The 21074-nt window shown below is 37.7% G+C and overlaps 1 protein-coding gene across 7 annotated transcripts in view; it reads right to left on the bottom strand.

Moving 5' to 3' along the window:
* Positions 1-3028: 3028 nt before the first annotated feature.
* Positions 3029-21074, bottom strand: part of EHBP1 (EH domain binding protein 1) — a 354447-nt gene continuing 336401 nt past the window's right edge. For all 7 annotated transcript variants that reach the window (XM_003262441.3, XM_003262440.4, XM_030828368.1 and 4 more), the window contains 4 exons: positions 11832-11931; positions 10650-10723; positions 4339-4453; positions 3029-4109 (listed from right to left, as the gene is read on the bottom strand). In XM_003262441.3, the coding sequence (XP_003262489.2) occupies positions 4019-4109; positions 4339-4453; positions 10650-10723; positions 11832-11931 (380 nt within the window). In that variant the 3' untranslated portion in view covers positions 3029-4018. The remainder of the gene's footprint in view (positions 4110-4338; positions 4454-10649; positions 10724-11831; positions 11932-21074) is intronic.

Here is a 21074-nt window from a genome sequence, read left to right as displayed (position 1 = left end):
GAGGAGAAGGAAAGGGGAGCCCGCTGAGTGAAAAGGGGCCGCGGCCGCAGCTCATCAAAGTGCTTCCCCCTCCCCCAAGCGACACTTTCCTTTGGAGTCCGAATAAAATACGGTAACAGAATATGATGGAGGGCACACTGTTTCCTTAACTGCTTCTCAAAGGACCCGGGAGATCTTCTTAGGACCTTTAATAAGGCTTTGGTCGGTTCTTTTGTTGATCTCTCAAAATCAACTCCTTCTAATTGAAGTTGGAGCTGAAAGCGAGCTAATGTTCAAAGAAAGTGGCCGCCAGACCAACGAAATTACATTTTTTTTTTTGACTATGAGGGAACATCTAATCAAAGGGGCAGGGGAGGAGGGGTGGGAGTGGGGGCGTACGAAGGAGAAAAGGAGGTTTTACAAGATCCTTCTCTGGTTCACAAAAGTCAGCGACACGGGCGCTTCTCTCCAGAACAAAGACACCGCGGCCCATTCACAAAAGGGAGAGAAAGAGAGAAAGCTGAATAAAAGAACGAGAGAAATGGGAAAAAATGAGAGAGAGAAGGAGGGAGAGACTGAGTGAGAAAGAAGCTTTAAGAGGAAAAGAAACAGTGCAGAGCGCAGCGCTAACCCAGGCGGGGACACACCTTAGGCTCGCGCAGGCCCCTACCAGGAGTAGCCCGCGAGGCCCGCGGTCAGCCGCCCGTGGCTCGGAGCCACTGTGATCGTGCTGAAGTTTAAAGAAAGCAACGAAATATACCCCTTCCTTAGGTTCCGAGGAAAGGCGCCGGCTGGAGCGCACTAGTTTGGGGGGAAAGAATAGGCGGACGTCCGGGGTTCGCTTCGCCGGCGTCCGCGTCCATAGCCCGGCGCTGCCCTACTCCCGGCCAGTCCGCTGTGTGCCGGGGTTGGCCCTCCAGTGCCGGGGCGCGTGACCTTGCCCCATTCCTCCACCTTAACGCATTCCTCCCTCCACCAGGCCCTGTTTCGCCTGCAGCCTCAGCACCTGACCTGGGTCCCGCGCAGCGAGGTGGGACGGCAGTGCGCGCTGGAATGTGCCCGCGTGGTCCCCGGGGCACGCCTCGCGGGAGTCCGGCGCTCTCGGTTCCAGATGCTGCCACCATTCTCGGGGAAGTTGGGAGGTATCAAGTAGCACGGATTTTTTTTTTTTTTCCTAATGAGAGTATTTATCTAATCCCAAATTGCAGGCGAATTTTCTTAACGCTCAGCCCATAAAACCCCAGGATTAAGAAAAGAAAGAGAGAGGAGAGGGGGAGAGGGAGGAGAGTGGAGAGGGAGAGAGACTGGGATGAAAGTTTCTTGAAAGCAGCGCAGAGGATTGAGGCGGCCGTCGCTAGGCAAATGTCCAGGTGGGAGATGCTGGGCCAGAAGCCATGACCGTTCCAGCATCGGCCGCGGTGCGGGAAGGGGAAGTGGGGACACCACTGGAGGAGGTGAAGCCATCCAGCTCAAGGCCCTCGAGCCGGGAAGGGGCGAGGGAGCTGGGTCTGGAGACGCGGATCCAGCATCCAGGTGACCTCCAGGCCGGGCCAGGCTCTGGAGGACACTTGGGACAGGGGGAGGGCTTTGGATGTGAGGCCGAGGGATCTGACCAGGGGCGGAAGTTCTGCACCGGCTCGCAGACTGTGCCCAAGCAAGCCCACCGCCAACGCCCCTGCTCCTCTGCGACCCTCGGACCGATAGCCTCTTTTCCCGCAGCGCGGGCTTTCGGGTTCCGGGTCCTCCGGCGTGCTGGGTTCGTGCCCGTTCTCGGGAGCCAGCGTCTGGGCACCACGCAGCGATGTCCGGATGCAGCGCCCTTGCCGCGGGCCTGACCCCGCCAGGCGCCGGAGTCCACGCTCCACCGCCGCTGAGGGGCGTTCGGGCGCCACCGAGCAGCCCAAATTGAAACCCCGAGAGGCTCGGGACTAAAGCTGGAGGGGCAGGTAGAGGGGCCGCCCGGCGGTCCCAGACCATCCTAGCAAATCTGGGGCGAGGGAAGGGTTGTCAGTTGGTCGATTGGGAGCGGCTTCCGGAGTGAAGGAGCTGCTTTTCGGCGAGGCCCCTCGGAAGTGAAGGTTCCTCGAATCAAGCGTAAACTGGGTGGGTGCTGTTGGCCGCCCAGGCCCCAGGCTGCTTGGGGCGGGCGATTTCTGTCTGCTGAGTTTTCCTGGGGTTAGAACGGGATTCTGAGAGCGTTCCCCAGAGAGCAGCAGCTCTCTCTCTGCTCTCCTGCTCGAATAAAGAGGGCAAATACCGACTTCATTTACTTAAAATAACTTTTCAATAACTTAAAAGAAATCCTCATCATGAAGGAATTCTACCGTAGCAAGTTTTTATCATTTTGAAAGACTGGCAGTTGGAGGTGGCTGCATACTTGGAACGAAATTTGTTTGTGTGTACATGCATATGATCTACGCTAAAGTATAAATGCTAGTGGACTGTTTTCTCTAAGTTTCTGGACTTGTTGAACAAGCTTTCTTTGTTTGGACACCCCTGTGGGGGAATGAAGGAAACTACCATAGAATCGCTTTTTTTTTTTTTCCGTAGCCTAGAACTTCTTGTTAAAAGTTCTCTTTCCCTCATTTCATACACACATACCTGCACACATTCTCCCCGCCCCCCAACAAATAACCCTCTTCCTTTCACTTCAGTACCTACAGACTTGCCGGTTATCAGAAGACACGACTCTCCCTAATACGACTTCAAAACTCTAACAATTCAAAGTAATGACGTGGAAAATTCAAGATATAAATATTTTTTCATTGGTGTGGAATCACAAATTTCCTCAAATCTTTAGCAGAGATTACCCTTGACAAAAGACTTGATAGTTTATACTGCTTAAGAATATGACTAATTACTTTTCAATTCGCATTCGTGTGTCAGCAGGGCCCCCTCTGGGATGGTGTAAACTTATTCAGCTTCAAATGCAGCCCAGTATCCTGCCCTAAGTTCCAGAGGACCATTTTCCACATGAAAAGTCTTATGGATAGACAAACTTCCATTCAAACTAATGTCAAGTTTTCATTGCAAGAAAGTAGCAGCCGTGTTTAAGGTAAGAAAGTTTCTGCTTTTATTGAAAATTTATATATGACTCAGTATTGTAATAAATAAACATAACCATTTTCACAAAAAATGACAGTGCTATGCTAAAGAAGAAAATATTAAATGGGGGATTTACTTGTAGTGGCAAGACAGACTTTTTATCAATACAGAATAAATATTAACAGCATTTGTGAGCCAATGTTGAGACCCAACAAAATGTAGGAATCAAGCATGATGTAAGAAATAATTATCCAGAGAAAAAGATGGTGTATTCTCGGATGATAAGACTGTCTTTGTAAACTGGTGCATATCAATTAGTCCTATCCTCACAGCTCACCTTCAAACCACAGGGCTTGTTTCTGGCTATGTTAAAGGACCATCCTCTGAGGAAAGCAGAGGAGAGGAACTCCATTATCCTTACAGCGAAACGCAACCACTGCAGAAAAACTCCACTGGTAAATAGAACACAGTTTAATAAGTAGATTGGATATGATCTAACTATAAAATTTAGGTAACAGAGTAAGTGTTACATATGGCAGGACTGGAAAAAAATCATGACATTTTTCTTATCCCCTTGTACCCCCCTCCCACTGTCATTATGCTATTACCAACAACAACAAGAATAATGTTTCAAATTTTCCTCCCATCAAAAAATGAGAGAAAATAACGAGGGAAGTGTTTTTGTTCTTTTTTTGAACAGTTTCTTGAACACCTCCAATACCAATCACTCACAAGGTGTCTGTGCAAATCTATTTCACAGGATTTCAAGGAAATTGTTAACTCACAAAAAAATCCTTAAACGAAGCTATTTTGGAGTTCTGTATATTATTTGGAAAGGAGGGAGGGAAAAGGTGGTGGTGGTAAAGTAGAGGTAAAGTAGTACAATCCAGCCAAACAAAATGTTAAAAGTTTTAAATCAACAATGAGTCTGACTTTTTCTGCTCTGGGAACCAAGACTCTAAAATGTTGGGAGAGATTCTTTCTGATCTGATGGCTACTGAAGAACACATTTCTCCTCTTTCTTGGCCATCTTGCCTTTGTTTTGCTCCAGAGTTCGCTCCAAATGCTCATCTTCTTCTTCGGCCCTGGATGTCAGACAAACAGGACAAACAGGAAACAAAATTATTTTTCTTCGTGGAGGGCAGAGCAGCACTCCCCCGTCGCCCAGTATTTGGATCCCCAGCGGGAATGGGGAGCACCAGGCCAGCGGGAGTCTGCCCCGGCCCTCCCGCGACCTCTGGATTGAACTTTCCGCACACTTCTCGGCCCCTCGGCAGGTGGCCCAGCCTCGACCCGACCCCACTGCCCACTCACTGCTTCTCCTGCGCGTCCAGGTCCCTGACCAGCGCATCGCGCTTGTTCACCAGGGCCACCAGCTCATCTAGCAGAAGCTGCTCGCGTCGCTTCTGGGCCTCGGTCTTCTGCCAGTCTGCAGAAGACGGGAGGCTAGTTACCCACCGGCAGGGCCTCTGAACACCCGGCCCCCCGCCCTCCCCTTCCCGCCTTTTCTAGTTTCCTTATATTTCTCAGCAAACCACACTATAGGGCCACTAGCTACTGTTTTCTGGGGAGTTTGGCTGTTGTGGTGAAGGCTTCCTCTCTAAAACTCTACTTCCTAAATAGATCCTGTGAATGGAGATGGCTGCGGCAGGGTTGGAACCTGCTTAGAACCAGGTGTGAACCGGCGGCTAGCCTGAGGTGCGCACCTGAATCCAGCCAAAGTGGGGGAGGGGAGCTAGAGGCCCAGAAGAGGTTGGCCCAGGGGTTGGTAGTGGGGGAAGTGGGTAAATGAGGAGGCGGGAAACAGTGATGGGCGATAAAATTATTCTGAAAAGGCTAGAGAATCTGCCTGAGAACCTATCCTCCTCCCCCACCCCCACTCTCACCCCAAACAGCCCATTCTTCGCTAATTTCCTCTTCGCTCTATTTTAGCAGTTGGATGTATCTCACACTGGGCGCCATATGCTTCACAATAACTTTAAAAGTAGTGAATCGGCTAATTAGCATTTTTCTTTGAAGTAAAAAATAAATTTGCTCTGCAATATTACACTGCAGCTCTCGATCGCATCACAGCCAGTTTTCTTTTGGAGACGTTTGCTGGGTGGTTTCAAATCAAAGCACTTTTGCAAAGGAAAAATTACATATTTCTTTTTGAAATCCTATGATAAAGGTTGGAGAACCCGATGGGCAGTGCTCTTTCCATGGATGGGGGGCGTTTTTTTTTTTTTTGAAGGTTTTAGACCCCAATAATGTATTTCCTAATCTTTGCTGGTCTGATGATTTCCTTAAGATGAGCAGCAGTTTCATTTAATAAAAACAGGACCAAATCGAACATTTAAAACACTTTTGAAACCAAAGCCAACTGCTCTCTGGCCAGACTGTAAGGGCTTGTAGCTGTCAATCAACCCCCAGTCTACCCCGCCTCCCTCATTAGGAAGGTAAACAATGAAAAGAAGAAGTAGATGATGAGGCAGATAGCAGAACAAATGAGGACCTAGAGGGAAACAGGACACCAGCTTAAAAAAAAAAAAAAAAAAAAAGAACCATGGCCACTGACTCCTGCAGCCCCCTCCCCCAGCAAATGCACTTTCCAAAAAAACAGAGAGAAGTGCAATCCTTTCGGGTTTCTCTCTTCTCTCTCCATTGCCCTGGGCAATCATGTTAAAACTCACATGGCTGGTGCTTATTCAGATAAACCTAACAATGCACACCGCTGGTTACCATGTGAATCTTCACAAACCACACAAGAATGTGCTGGTTCAAATCCCCCCCGACCCCCTCCAAAGCAAAATTTATTCAAGACAGCAAACTGCTCAGCAGCTTTATGAAAGCAAATGGTGCTAGAGGGAATTCTATCTTGTATTTACAAATTAAAAATTAGATGCATCATCATGCAATAAAGGTTAGAAAAGCAGCAAAAAGCTAGAATGTTTTATTCAATTTATCACTATTTCTTTCATTATAAGCTCTAACACATACATACATATTTATATGAAACATGCTATATGTTAATTATCCACATTCGATATAAAACATCAAATACATTAAATAACTGATCACTATTACATTTTTATTTTAAAAATGAAATATTCTATAGCATGGAGATGAATACAGAAACTATTTGGAAAGGGTTTCTTTGAATATAATAATTTAAAAAATAAACAGCAAAATTGAAGAGCAGCCATATATATCACAATTTTATTCTTTGGATTTAAATGCAACTGAGGACAGGAATGCTGGAAAATTTTTTAATCTGGTTCTTGTTCTTAAATCAGTCTTATTCAGCAGGTAAATTAATAGGGTCTCCAGGTTGGAAAGATCTTAAGGGTCATCTAGTCTAATTTCAGGTAACTATAATTCTAGAAATATTATTTGAGAAAAAACCTAAACGTGTAACAGATTTGAGACTAAATTTTATATTAAGATTACTAGTTTAATGAATATTAATTTTTTTCACTTCCAACCTCAAGAAATCATTCTGATTATAAGCTTTGATTTATAATTATTTACTTCCAAAACATTTTGCTAACAGCTTTACAATTGAATAAATTTTCAAAAATAGAATTAAATTGAAAATTATATTTAAAAAAATTAAACCAAGAAAACATAAATTTTAACAACACATATAATTTTCTTAATTATTCCTTCTCTGAACTTGACCAGTTGCTTTTAAGGCTTTAATTAGTAATTAAAAATACCAAGATTTCATTAATATTGAAAAAATTAGGACTTTAACAAAATGGATAAAAGAGGACCTTAAAGAAAATTTTAACCTTTGAAGTATTGAGTAATTTAAAATATCTTAACTTTTCCCTAGCTCAGTAATGACATTTTCTATAACTGTAATGAAATCTTTTAAAAATTAAGAATATTTAGGTAATTTTAATCATTTCAGAGTCAAATTTAAATGACATTAGAATTTAAAATATCCCAGCATAAATTTATAGGATTTTAAAATGTTAAATCTGTCATTACAGTGCTACATTAATATCTGTCTACAAAATATTAGTCAACTGTACAGGAAATAGCAATGTGCAGTGAATAGAGTTTACATAAGCAAAACTATACTTTTACTTCATGTTTGTTTTCTCATAATGGGAATAAATTATATAATATACATGTACACAAACTCATACATATGTATACATACACATACATATATATTTGAATGCTAATTTGAGAAATTAAGCAAACCATTTTTATCTTTTTTAAAAAATGTAGTATTACATTTAAAATTGATCAAGATTCACATTCGCATGTTCAAGCCTAACTGCACTGACTTTGGCTTGGACAAACTACAATGTGGGTTCTGATTAATTTAAAGATTCCAGTGTACTTTTGCTACAAAAGCCATATCCTCTCGTAACAAATAGGATTAAGTTTTGATGCTGCATTTGAGCCAAAGTGTTGAAATAAAGAGATTCTGTTTATGTCCATCTGCACTGAGCTGTTTTGTTAGTTTAAAAAACTCTTTTTTATATATAGGGCCAATTATTCACTCCCTGATTCAGTTTATTTGCTGAAGTTGATAATTACCTTGAAAAAAGGCAAGAGAAATACCTATAAACACTTTAATAGAAAGGACCTAAAGTTCTTGTAGTAAACCTTCAACCTTGCCACTATAAATAAGCCTGGCACTTTGATGAAAATTAACACTAGTTTTGTAAAGAGCACATTGGGGGATTGCAGTCAAGTCTTATCTTTAGTTCCAGTCAACTAGCAATCCTGAAAGAGTTTGCATCATCATCAGAACAGGCCATTTGATAGGATTCTACCGCTGTACCTAATCAATCTATGGAAGACTGTGGCTGTACTGTGTAACAAAGCTAAAATAGATTTACAAATGGGGTTTTAGGGGATAAGCTCCTCCACAGGATTACATATTGATTTTAAATATAAAAAGCTTATCATATAAACCATAACTACAAAAATAGTGAACCTATGCATAAATCCCTTTAGAAGAGCACCCACTTCAAACTCTAAGCCAGGAATAAATCAAGATGTACAAAATCCTAGAGAAGATCCATTTCTTGTGCAGAAAATGAACATACCACTTTCTAAAAGCCCACCCCAATGTGTGCAGAAATGAATTTATCTTTCTTGAGGGGGCATTAAATAATCTGGAACAAAAAAAACTATAGGAAAAGTATCTAAAAGATATTTGTTAGTTTGAGGGATCCTACAACTTAGTTCAGTAGAGTGAAACTCCTGCTATGAAAAACACCTCAGGATAAAAAGGGTAAAAGGCCAAAGTGATTATGGATTCTTAGAATGGATGTATTGAATATTATATTTTGCTCTCAAACCAAGCTGTTAATATTTCTTTCAATGTACTATGGTTATCAATATTCTATGCTATTCTCCTGGTGAATGGTTTCAGCAGCAGATTTATTTGAAAAGATTTTAGTTTATTTATACTAAAACCATCTTATGGCTACTAAGTAGGAGGGATGGGAAAAGAGAAATGAACTTTAAAACAAAAGAAAGCAAAACAAAACCAACTACTGTTGCTTATTCATGTGTTTTTTTCTGTGGTGTGTTAACACTCGAAAAGGCTATTCATCTGAATGTGTGTCCACTCTAAGGGTTGGCTCAGAGGACACTGTCTTCACAGAGCTGATCTTCACAGTGATCACCACCTCTCTGGGACAGCCCAGCCCATGTACTGCCCAGGCTAGTGGGGCAGGCCTCTTTCTTAAGACAGTATCTTTATTTGTAATCAACAGGCTACTCCTTATCTCAAGTCGCCTCTTTCCCTCAACCAGCAATGGAAACTGGCTGAGAGATTTAAGGCACAGTCATATATACACAGACAATGTATTTAAAACACAAAAGAGAAAGATAATGCAAAACACTAACAACTGTAGTAAAACTGTTTTAAAAATATTTTTCCACTTTTCTTCAAATATATGACTTTCTACTGCTTTTCTGTATGTGCAAGCAGGTCAGGCAGATAAAATATTAGATTATTTAACACTGTAAATCTGGTATATAGGGATAGGACTGCTGATGAAATTGAATTATTTAATGTGTCATGGCCCTGCTTTTAAGACAGGTATTTGGTTATATTGGTTTTGGGGTTAGAACCAATATCTATCTTAAAGTCAACTGTATTGTATCAAGCTGTATTTTGGGCATAGTTTATCTTTCTATACGTGAAAGCGTAGATAAAAATGTAAAGAATATTGTGTTGAGTGTAGTGTACAATGAATCTATAATAAACTGTATGACGAGTTATATGTATTATATATACTATATATAAACATTATATATTATACATACATATATATATAATATAAATAGTGTTTGCTGTGCCTACTTTTCAACTGACTATTTTGCTCTTTTGAAGACTATACCATGACTACAAAAACTATATCAAAAGGAAAAATACCATTTAGTATAGTTGTGCACTTTATTTCAACGGCAAGTTTCACAGAACTTCTTAAATAATTTTGACAAATTTTATAGTCATTATCAATGCTATAATTTGATACATCTGGGTAGCCACTTGAAGGAAATTGGCTAACTGAAGCCTTTCAAAATAAAGTAAATCAGATTTCTAAATGAGGATATACAAATGTTGCCAGTGATATTTATCAAATGAGTTTATGAATATAAAAGTAACTAAAAATGAAATGTCTACAAGCATATATGATAGTATTTAGACAAATAGCATGCACTTTGATGACAATATTTATTAAAATATTTTAAGAATATAAGGCTTCACTTGGCTTTCCCTTACGTACTTAAATTTCCAGTTTCCGAACTAATTAGAATTGACTTATTATGGATCAGGTACCTTATCAGGTGAAGAACAAAATTACCATGGACAGTCAATGGGTTAAGAGGTCAATATAGAATAGGAAAATCAGTTTGCATTGATTAGACTAAAGGTCTATTTTACAGAGCCCAAAGGATTAGCTTTTAAGCAGACATCTTTGAACTATAAGACATTTTCAACTGAGATATAAGGAGAACAGCATTATAAAACACCTAAGAATTAAAAAAAAACATATATAGTAAATGCCAGATAAGCTAGCTGATGTTTACTGATATATGAACCATGCATAGGATTACTATATAATTCATTTAAAAGCTTTATGAAAAGCATGAAACTGTTTCATTTATCTCTTATGCCAATCTTTGCCCAGATACTCACTTAATACAAGTTGGAATCTTAAGAACTGTAGTAGACTGAACACGGATATATTTCAATGTTGACATCAATTAAATATTAAAGCAAAATTTAGAGTCTGGATGTAAAAAATCAAAATGATAAATCTTTTCCAAACCTCCCCAGTGGAAACAACTTTAAATCGCACTTAAGTAAAATGTAATTAAATCAATCAACTCCTTATATTTTCCATTTTATGGACATATAAGCTTACTGAATCAAAACTTAAGACAATTTTCTGCTATTATTAATAGCAAACATAATGATTATCTATCTGAATTAGGGTCTTTAAGTTTATATGGATACTGCTTTCTGCCTCCACGGCATTTATTTGCAATTCCGGAAGGTCCCTAGTACACCAGATGTAGTAAGACCAGAAGTGTATTATATTCTTTAAATCTCTTTGACAACTGACACGTCACATACCTCACCACACCATAGCATTTCTTACCTTCAATGGCTAGCATTGCCCGCAATTCCCGGTTCAGCAGCTCATACCGTCGTTCTAAATCATGTTCTTTTTCCCTGGGCAAGTTGCAAAAGTTCATCAATATGCTAATTACTAAATCATTAAACACTTAAAAGAACCTTTAGGTTACATTGATTTTAGGACTCATAACTGACTTTTCTCTTTAACTTTAAGCCACTCCAAATGAATGATACACAAACCTAAAACCTTCCTCAGTCGAGTATTTACTAGTGCTATTATTTTCCTCCTTCAATTCTGAATGTTACATAGGTATATTTTAATCTGAGGATAATTACTCACTTTCTTCATTGCTTCTTGTAGTAAATGCCAAGTATAAGGCTATTTTCTAAAATATTTTTCATAATTTATAATCTCTTTTTTCCAAAACTCCATATGAAAAGAATACAAGAAACATGAAAGTACCAGCAGTGCAAATTTAATACAGAGACCACAATTCAGGATTTGTTAAGTTTTGTGCTTCTTCATAGCTCTTTTATCAAGTTCAGGCATGGCAGAAATTATAAAATTAGACTTTTTCACTAAAATAAACCACGTAAGCCTGCTCATTCTCACACTAGGTGGCATACTAGAAGAATACTGCTAGTGAGCAGAAAGGAACATGCTTAAGTCCTCCGGTGAACTAAAATGCTAAAAACTAAGAATGCTTACATTTTGTCTAGACTCCATTTTACTGTAATTCTTATAATCACAAAAAGGTCACTTTTGTTTTAGTAACTGATCTTTTATCCCAAAATTTAGAGTAACATCACCTGAGACTATAAATGTACTTTTGTCCTTATTAAGAGTTATTTTATTTAACTTAGAATTTGTTGTTAAATAAACTTTAATTTTATTTATCTTGCCCTCTCTCAATATAAACCAAACTTCCTTTCCTTGTATAAGTGATTTATTTCTTAAATACAATAATTGTTTATATTCCTTGGCTTTCTGTATAATAAACACTTTTTCAGTGTCTATTGTTCCATTTAAAAATTCTTATAAGATGAAAACTGTCATATACTATTTTTTATTTTTTTATAAAACATGTAATTGCTAAGGAAAGGGAAAATACCGAATAAATATGAAATCCCAAAGAAGGCAATAACAAGAGGCCTAAGATTTATCAATGTTGTAGGCAAAACAAGCATAATGATGAGTACTTACAGAAGAGAGAGCTGATTCATTCTCCTTATTAAGGCATTTTTCTTATTAACTAACATAAACCATTCCTGCATCATAGCTTCTTCTTCTTCTGTGTTCCTTCCTATAATTCAGGAAGAGTTAACTCTTACTATATGATGTTATACAAGCCAAATAATAGTTTAGCACAGAATTTTTTAAACATAGAAAACATTTTAGTTATTCTAATACTGTATATTAAACTGCTTATAAGAAGGTTAAAGTCCAAGTCCTGAAAAAAGAAAAGTCAGTCTTCTTAAGGTGATATTATTCAGCATGCATATTTTACTCTCCGTGAACATACCTATAGATCATATTAACACTAAGTACAGTAAGCAAAATGTCCTACCTTTTAAAGTCTCCCTAGAGGCTGACTTGCTATTATGTTTCAATAAGGAACTCACAGTGCTGAGAGACATATGGTCATGATTAAAAAAAAATTAAAAAATCATTATGAGACTCATAAGACTAGCAGGAAGATCAGGGAAGTCCAGAGATTGTGTGAAAGCTTCCATTTGTAACAACTTGCTATTTTCTTATTTTCCTCCCCAAAAGTAAACTAGAGATATGTAATATATATGACATTTTGGAACTCATCATCCCTAATAGGGTAGACTACTTATAAATTACTAAATACACTGTAAATGACCAGGCTACAAAAAAGTACCCACAGCTACCTATGAAAAAAAAATTTAATGAACATCATGATGTTCAGAAAACATGTGAGCAGAGTGACAAGTGAACATTTTAGATTATAACTGATTGTACACAGGAGATACTTAAAATTCCCCATCGCTAATATCCATCCCATCATCTAATACCACCCTGCCACTTCCTCACAAAGGCCAATATAATCCATATTAGGGATTATAATATAGTATATATTTGTCATTTGTTCATGTAGAGGTAGGCCACAATTACATTGAAGAAAAATATTAATTTTCCTATCTTCCTTTCTCTCCCTTCAAATTATACCTAGTCGAATTTCTAATTCTTCAATGTTTATTTCCTGAATTTTTCCCATGACTGGTTTATTGTTTTGCTAAGCTATTATTTAATATTTCAGTTTAACTTCTGTATGGCATTCATAAGGTTAATTTAAATATCTATTAAAATTAAATAATTCCCCTCAGATTATTATTCCCTAAGTTTGATTTTCTTTTCAAGTAAAATGTCAAGGAGAGCCCTCTTCTACCAACCCCACACTTCCCTTCTCCAGAGGTAAGTATGATTATAGTTTAACATATCTCCTTCCAGACCACATTGATAGCTATGTCTATCACACATGTGTATGAACTGTATCTATAGACACATACATGTTTTTTTAACATAAGAGCTCATATTACATATTCATCTATGATTTGTTCTGTCATATTGTCCAAATTTCTATCTCATTCTTTATAGTGCTTGCATAAATTATGAGCATACCATAATTTATTTAAATATTTCTACATTAATACAAATTTAAATAATTTTTAGAATACAAATAGAATATAAAAAGCTAATCTGTGTGTGTAAGGGATTAAACATGTATTTCAGAGCATCCCTATAAAATAGATAGCTGTTGTTTACCAGTAGGGAGAATAGTTGAGAATATGTGCCTTCATTTAATGCTGTTAAAACTAATGGTATGAAGCCGACTTAGGATAGATTCTTTTAAGAGTCTGAACAAAAGTCTTTATTGTTTTACAGTATTTTTAATCTCTCTTTTAGGGTAGCTGGTTTTGTATTCACTTTGGACCATGTGATGTCTTGACACTGGTCATGTGATACAGGCTGCGATAGGCACAAATCCCTGGGTAGCAACAAAAGAAGAAAGAGTAAAAAGAAAAAGCTGAGAAAAAGCTTGCAATTTGGAAAAAGGCCAATTGTACCCTGGTGAAGGCCTTTTTGATCAGTGAAATGCCACATGTGTGCAATATTAATAGGTGTAGATTTTATGATATTTTACTTTCCAATTAAAGACTTAATTCTTGTGTTCATAACCTATGTGATTTCTAAAAATATAGACTTATTAAAACTTTCTTTTGCATTTAACTTAACCTATAATTTGAGGTTTTCAGGCAATACTAGAAGCAACCAGCCTACTCTTAAATTAGCATCATTTTCTTCAATGGAAGACAGCTTCCTTCAGAATAACAATATTGATGTGGTACTGTGTTATTTTCAGTTTAACTTATGCCTATGAATTCTAGTGAAGAATAAGAGATATCCTTCCTCTAATTGTTACGAAATGACTAATAACAAAAGAATCTCATGTTTTAGAAGGAAATAAGCCTAACAATAAGAAATATTTAAGGACACATTACTCATTGCTTCACAGAGTATTTAATTGGAAAAACATATTTGAAGATAAATCAATTCTGTATCACCAAATCCTTATCTGCGATAGTATACAATGATGGACATCTATACTTAACCTAATATTAAAAAAATTAAAATTTCTTCTAATACATCATTACACTATTGTTTTTAGGGCTCTCAAATTTTTTAAATTTAAAAAGCTTTTAAAAGCCAGTAAGTTGAACCATTACAAATTAATCCTGACTTTAATAACTGGTTAAAGACCCCTTTAGCTTTATAAGTAACAAAAAATATTAAAGCCTGTGATCACAGTGAGCTTTTCTCATTTCTCCTCTAACCATTTGTTATTTAATCCAATACTAGTAATCCAATTTGTCCATCAGACTTTTAAAGGGCAGAATGCAACTTCCTCAGCTTAGACACTTTTCAAAGTACAATATATTTTTCAAATGAATGCTGGATGTTTCATTTTTCCCAACTGTTCGTAGCTCTAATGCATGAGGAAAAAAAGAACAAGATGAACATTGTTCATACTGATTAAGTAAGAGCTCATTAAAGAGCTGTCAGTGAGGTACTTTGAATATGCATGAAGCATATAATCAGATCTAGTACCGTCACTAGAGGAGAATACGGTAAGTACAAAGGATTGATTTAATTACTTAGAGTGGGCTGTGGTGGTAAAGCCGTCTTGTTAGTGCAAAAAGAAAAAGAGGTTGTATTCTGGCACTGTTAGAAAAAAAGGCAGTTTTAGCTTCTGCCACAATACCTAATCTCAGAATAAAGCACTTTACATTGTAGCTTAAAATGAAGACTGTCATTATTTTATAAAATGGCCATAAATCGTTTAATCTTATTTAACCTAACCTGGTTAACTGCCTCTTTTTCAAAATTATCTTTAATTTGTAATTACAACCACATTTTTGTCACCTAGACCAACAATAATGCTTTTTAAAATTTTTTTTCAGTTTCACCATTTAGAAAATTCAAGACGTACACTACTGAAAGCCATTTTGAAATTAAAAATGACAAAATAATATAGTATAGTATACAATTACTAAAACGTGAAAGCATGGCTGAGTTGTTACGCTATATTTTAAAACATAGTACCTCACATTTATTATAAATAAATTATCAATAAAAACATAAAAACTACTTAACTAGTTTTAGCCTTAACATTTTAAAGTATTGGACTACTTAATATAATCTCTGGTAATATTTTTTCCTACTTTGTTTCCTTAAAAACTTGTTTTTATTTTGCCTCCAAGACAATGTAACATCTATTTCGATATCACAATCCTTAAAGTCAGTTTTTTCTTTTAATCCGTTATTGCAGCTAGAGTATGATTTTTAAAAATTATTAAATAATCAAGGATAATGATAATGGCAGGAAAAGTAACTATTTGTAAATATAACTTCAAATTATTCTTCTTATTACACAGTTAACAAAAACCACTTGACAGAAGCATATGATGCAGAGCACTACATGCAGTAGTCAGTGTTAACTGACAATATCAACTACTTTATATTACATATCTTCCAAGAAATCTTCAAAGTTATTATTTTTATTTAGCAATTCATTCATTTATCCAAGCATCTGTATGTAATTTTTACTTATTTTTTCAGAAGTAGTATTTTCAACGTAAGTTTTAAAATGAATAAGTGATGTCAAAAACCAGAAATTATGAATGTTTTAAAAACTGTCTTCTCATTAGCTTTTCCTAATTAATCTTTCACCGTAAAATTATCTATTTTATAAAGATATATTTTAGACAGTGAATTCTTATATAAATGCAAAATAAGGAACAAAACAATTTCAGCTGAGGACGAATTCAATGGGAAAGAGTTAATACATATAAATGTAGGCTGCTGTTATACAAGTATACAAATTCAAGATTTTCTACCATGAAATCATTAAAGAATGCTGAAATCTTGCCATAGCCCCATAGTGGTGATGGCTGAGTAGTAATCACATATAGCCCTTAAAGGACACAACATAGCAAAGCTAAACCAAACACAAAAACACAAAAACCTGCCATTACAAATTGTCCTGATGGTGATTATAAGAATATGATTATGACCTTTCAAAGACATATGACAAAAAGACATATGATACACGAAGGTATCCAAGTAACTGGTATTTAATGGATGAAAGAGATGAATTTGGTGCAGTTATGTAGGGTCATGTAGACATTAACTCCAAAGCCAACATTATTGCAGGACTCCAGTGCCTCAGTTTTAGAAAATATTTAAACTTAGGAAATAGAGCTATATTATGAAAATAAATTTTACTACAAATGTTTCTGATCCAACAATATCCTCAAACAGCATCAATATGGAAGAATCTCATAATCTTGATGTTTTCAGCAGTTTAATTGTCTTAAAACCATTTGCTCAGCCTGACATATTTACAATATTAAGAGTACAAACTTTGGGAAATATCCTGTCTCCTTTGGTTGAAGCAAAAGAAAAACTGCCATACTCTCTCACACGTATCTTATATTTACCCGTTTGCTAAGATAGAATGTAGGGACAGATGTGAGGTAGCAACTTTCTACACATGACTTCTAACAGACCCCTATGCATGGACTTTCTACAGGAGGAGGCACAGACAACTTCACCAAAATTCTTCCTCAATAAACTTACACATAGGAAGAAGCTATTTCTAAAGGTTGGAAGTTTACAGCAGTCTTCTTGCACCAACTTCTCACTCCTTAATGGGGTCTGAAATGACTTTTTTTTTTTTTGAGACAGAGTCTCGCTCTGTTGCCCAGGCTGGAGTGCAGTGGTGCGATCTTGGCTCACTGCAACCTCTGCCTCCTGGGTTCAAACAATTCTCCTGCCTCAGCCTCCAAGTAGCTGGGACTACAGGCGCCCACCACCACGCCCAGCTAATTTTTTGTATTTTCAGTAGAGACAGGGTTTCACCATGTTAGCCAGGATGGTCTTGATTTCCTGACCTCATGATCCACCCACCTGGGCCTCCCAAAGCGCTGGGATTACAGGCATGAGGCACCACGCCCAGCCTGAACTGACCTTTTTTTTTTCTTTTTAAAAATCATTTCTTTTTATTTATTTATTTATTAATTATACTTTAAGTTCTAGGGTACATGTGCACAATGTACAGGTTTGTTACATATGTATACATGTGCCATGTTGGTGTGCTGCACCTGTTAACTCGTCATTTACATTAGGTATATCTCCTAATGCTTGAACTGATCTTTTTTATACTGAAGGTCAGCACTGGATTTCTCAAAAGGTAACAAACTAAACACAAAGTTAAGGCAGAAATAAAAAAGCATCAAAGTAGTCATTATGGAAAAAATTATAACTGATTAAATTATTTATATTTACTTATAGCTTAGGGTTTTTTTTTGTTTTTGTATTTTGTTTTGAGACAGGGTCTTGTTCTGTCACCCAGGCTGAAGTGCAGTGACATGATCTCAGCCCACTGCAATCTCCACCTCCAGGGTTCAAACAATTCTCCTGCCTCAGCCTCTCGTGTTGCTGGGATCACAGGTGTGCACCACCACACCTGGCTGATTTTTGTATTTTCAGTAGACATGGGGTTTCGCCATGGTGGCCAGGCTAGTCTCACACTGCTGGCTTCAAATGATCTGCCCACCTCAGCCTTCCAAAGTGCTGGGATTACAGGTGTGAGACACTGTGCCCGGCCAATAGTTTAGTATTTTTTTTAAAATTACATATGGGATTATGATGCATCCATAACTTTTTATTGCTAAGAGCCTTTAAAGGTAAATGACTCACATTTCAGGTAATGCATGACTATCTTGACCATCTACAGATGAGCATTTGACTAAAGTTAAAACACTCAGAACTCCAAAGCTGTATTTATTTTTTAAGGTACATTTAATGTATTTTGTAAAATAGGATAAAATACAGTCAGTCACTTTTACAGACATAATTCTACTGGATAGACAGTAGTCTTCTTGGAGAATCAATTAAGCGACCTCTAGTAAGGGGCAAACTTGAATTGTAAGCTTCCCTTACAGATGGATGCCTCCCTCTGCCAGCTCTCCACTCTCCTGAAGGCCTTTTTGTTTGGGCTGCATCTGGCCTACTCCCTTCTATCCACTCCCTATTCTACAGCCTTCTCACAGTCAAGTCATGGGAATGACTCAAGTGGCTCTAGAAGTGACAGATATATTAATATCAAAGATGAACATGAATAGTTGAATAAAATAATTTCTTTAAAAGTGGGAGTAGAAGCTGGGCACAGTGGCTCATGCCTGCAATCTCAGCACTTTGGGAGGCTGAGGTGGGTGGATCACCTGAGGTCAGGAGTTCGAGACTGGGCTGGCCAACATGGCGAAACCCTGTCTCTACTAAAAATACAAAAAATTAGCTGGGCGTGGTGGCGCATGCCTGTGATCCCAGCTACTCAGGAGGCCAAGGCAGGAGAATCACTTGAACCTAAGAGGCGGAGGTTGCAGTGAGCCGAGACCACACCACTGCACTCCAGCCTGGGTGACACAGCGAAACTCCACCTCAAAAAAAAAAAAAAAAAAAAAAGAAAGAAAAGGCTGGGCATGGTGGTTCACGCCTGTAATCCCAGCACTTTGGGATGCCAAGGCGGGCAGATCATTAGGTCAGGAAATCAAGACCACCCTGGCTAACACAGTGAAACCCTGTCTCTACTAAAAATACGAAAAAAAAAAAATTAGCCGGGTGTGGTGGTGGGCGCCTGTAGTCCCAGCTACTTGGGAGGCTGAGGCAGGAGAATGGCGTGAACCTGGGAGGCGGAGCTTTCAGTGAGCCGAGATCGCGCCACTGCACTCCAGCCTGGGCGATAGAGCGAGACTCCGTTTCAAAAAAAAAGAAAAAAAAAAGCGGAAGTGGAGAAAAGCAATATTCCTAGGTTAATGTATTTTAAGATGTGATTTTTAAATAACTGTGTATATATATATATATATATATATAGCTAAATATTAAAACAGATATTCATAAACATTTATACATTCATGTAGGCCAAAATTTCAGGGAGGATATTCTCACTGGGAGAATGGGGTTCATCTTTATTTAGGTTATTTGGATACACATGATAGAACAACTGACTCATAAATGAACTTTAGAATAAAGACCTCTTATAAATTAAGGAGCATATTATGAATGTTTACTTACATTAATTCTGAGAAACTCTTGTAGATATAACTATAAATTCTGGTAGAGTCAAGCATGATATATAATTATATACTATCTATAGTTTCGTGGCTGGTTAGATCAGTCATTCTGAATATAATGCAAATAAGATGAACATTGCATCCACACCCAATATGGCTTCTGCTGGCTGGGCATGGTGGCTCATGCCTGTAATCCCAGCACTTTGGGAGGCTGAGGTGGGCAGATCACCTGAGGTCAGGAGTTTGAGACCAGCCTGACCAACATGGTGAAACCCCATCTCTACTAAAAATACAAAAAAATTGGCCAGGCATGGTGGCGTGTGCCTGTAATCCTAGCTACTCGGGAGGCTGAGGCAGAAGAATCGCTTGAATCTGGGAGGTGAAGGTTGTGAGCTGAGACTGCGCCACTGCACTCTAGCCTGGGCGACAGAGCAAGACTTCATCTCAAAAACAAAAAACAATATAGCTTTTGTTCAGTTGAGCTTTTAAAAAAAAATTGAGCCCCTTGATCTCAGACTAATTATTGAAACTCTCTAAACCTCAGTTTCTTCATCTCTATATGGATAATGGTATTACTTACTTCACGATTGTTGTAAGAATTGAGAAAATCCACATAAAGTACTTAATGCAGAACCCAAGACTACAAGCTATGATGATAATAATGAAGGGCGTGATGATGGTGTATATAGCCCTGAGGCAGGAACTGGAGATACAAAATAACCAAGATGTGGTCCCTCCCCTCAAAGGCCGCATAGTCTAGTATGGAGACAGACATAACCAGGGATAGCTAGATCAAGGGTAAATCTGTAAACAATTTCATGGACACAAATTGTATTTTTAATCTTGGCTCCCATAACGAAGTCTATAGTTAGTGTTCCATTGGTCATATGCAGGATAGGTGAAAAATGTGGGTGAATCAGTACAAACCCATCTCTGCAGCTGGAAAAACAAAGCAGATGCCCTACTGGGTCAGCAGTGCCACTGCTGCCTACAAAAGATAACCACAGCTATGGTAACACAACAGTGTGGCTGTGCTCCAAACAATGGTAGTCTAGTTATTGACAGTGGGCTTTAGAGACTTAAAAAAAAAGTAGATAATGGAATACTGGTTAATATCAAAAAATAAAAAAGGTACATTTTAAGATTGAAAATTATGGACTAATGGAACACATCTACAAGTTTGCTGGTTATGAATATAAAGTTTAAAAAATGAGAATTACAATATGAAGTACAAGTTGATGTAATTTGAAGAAAAGAATGACAACAACAGAATATCAAATATTTACAAAGCAAAAAGCTTCAGTGGGAAAGTAAGTTTTCATCATTTTTATAGGAAGATATTTGGAGGTTAAAAGCACAGCACCTTTAAAAGCAGCTTATGAAATTGTCAGTGTAGATGAAATAGCTTATTTACTAAATGCCAGGTGAGACTGTGATTAGATTCTACTGAAAGTACGGAAAATTAAATATATATAATTTTTAAAATATAGAAATACAAATTCAGACAGATAGGCTTTAAATGTGTTCCAGATATGTTCCTTCCTAATAAAGGGTTTCTCCAAAGATGTATTATGCAGTCGGACAACTACTCTTGTAGGTAACCTGCTCCAGTGTGGCTTAAAGTCTCTACAAATTGGCTGAGGGTGGTGGAGCATGCCTACAGTATCAGGTACTCAGGAGGCTGAGGTGGGAGGATCACTGGAGCCTAGAAGTTCAAGGCCAGCCTGTGGAACACAGCAAGACCAAAACTCTTAAAAAAAAAAAAGTCTTTAAAAGTGCTTAAAAT

This window comes from Nomascus leucogenys, chromosome 14, assembly GCF_006542625.1.
Source record: "Nomascus leucogenys isolate Asia chromosome 14, Asia_NLE_v1, whole genome shotgun sequence".
NCBI lineage: Eukaryota > Metazoa > Chordata > Mammalia > Primates > Hylobatidae > Nomascus > Nomascus leucogenys.
Note: the sequence above shows the minus strand (reverse complement) of the source record. Positions and strands in the feature narration are given on the sequence as shown.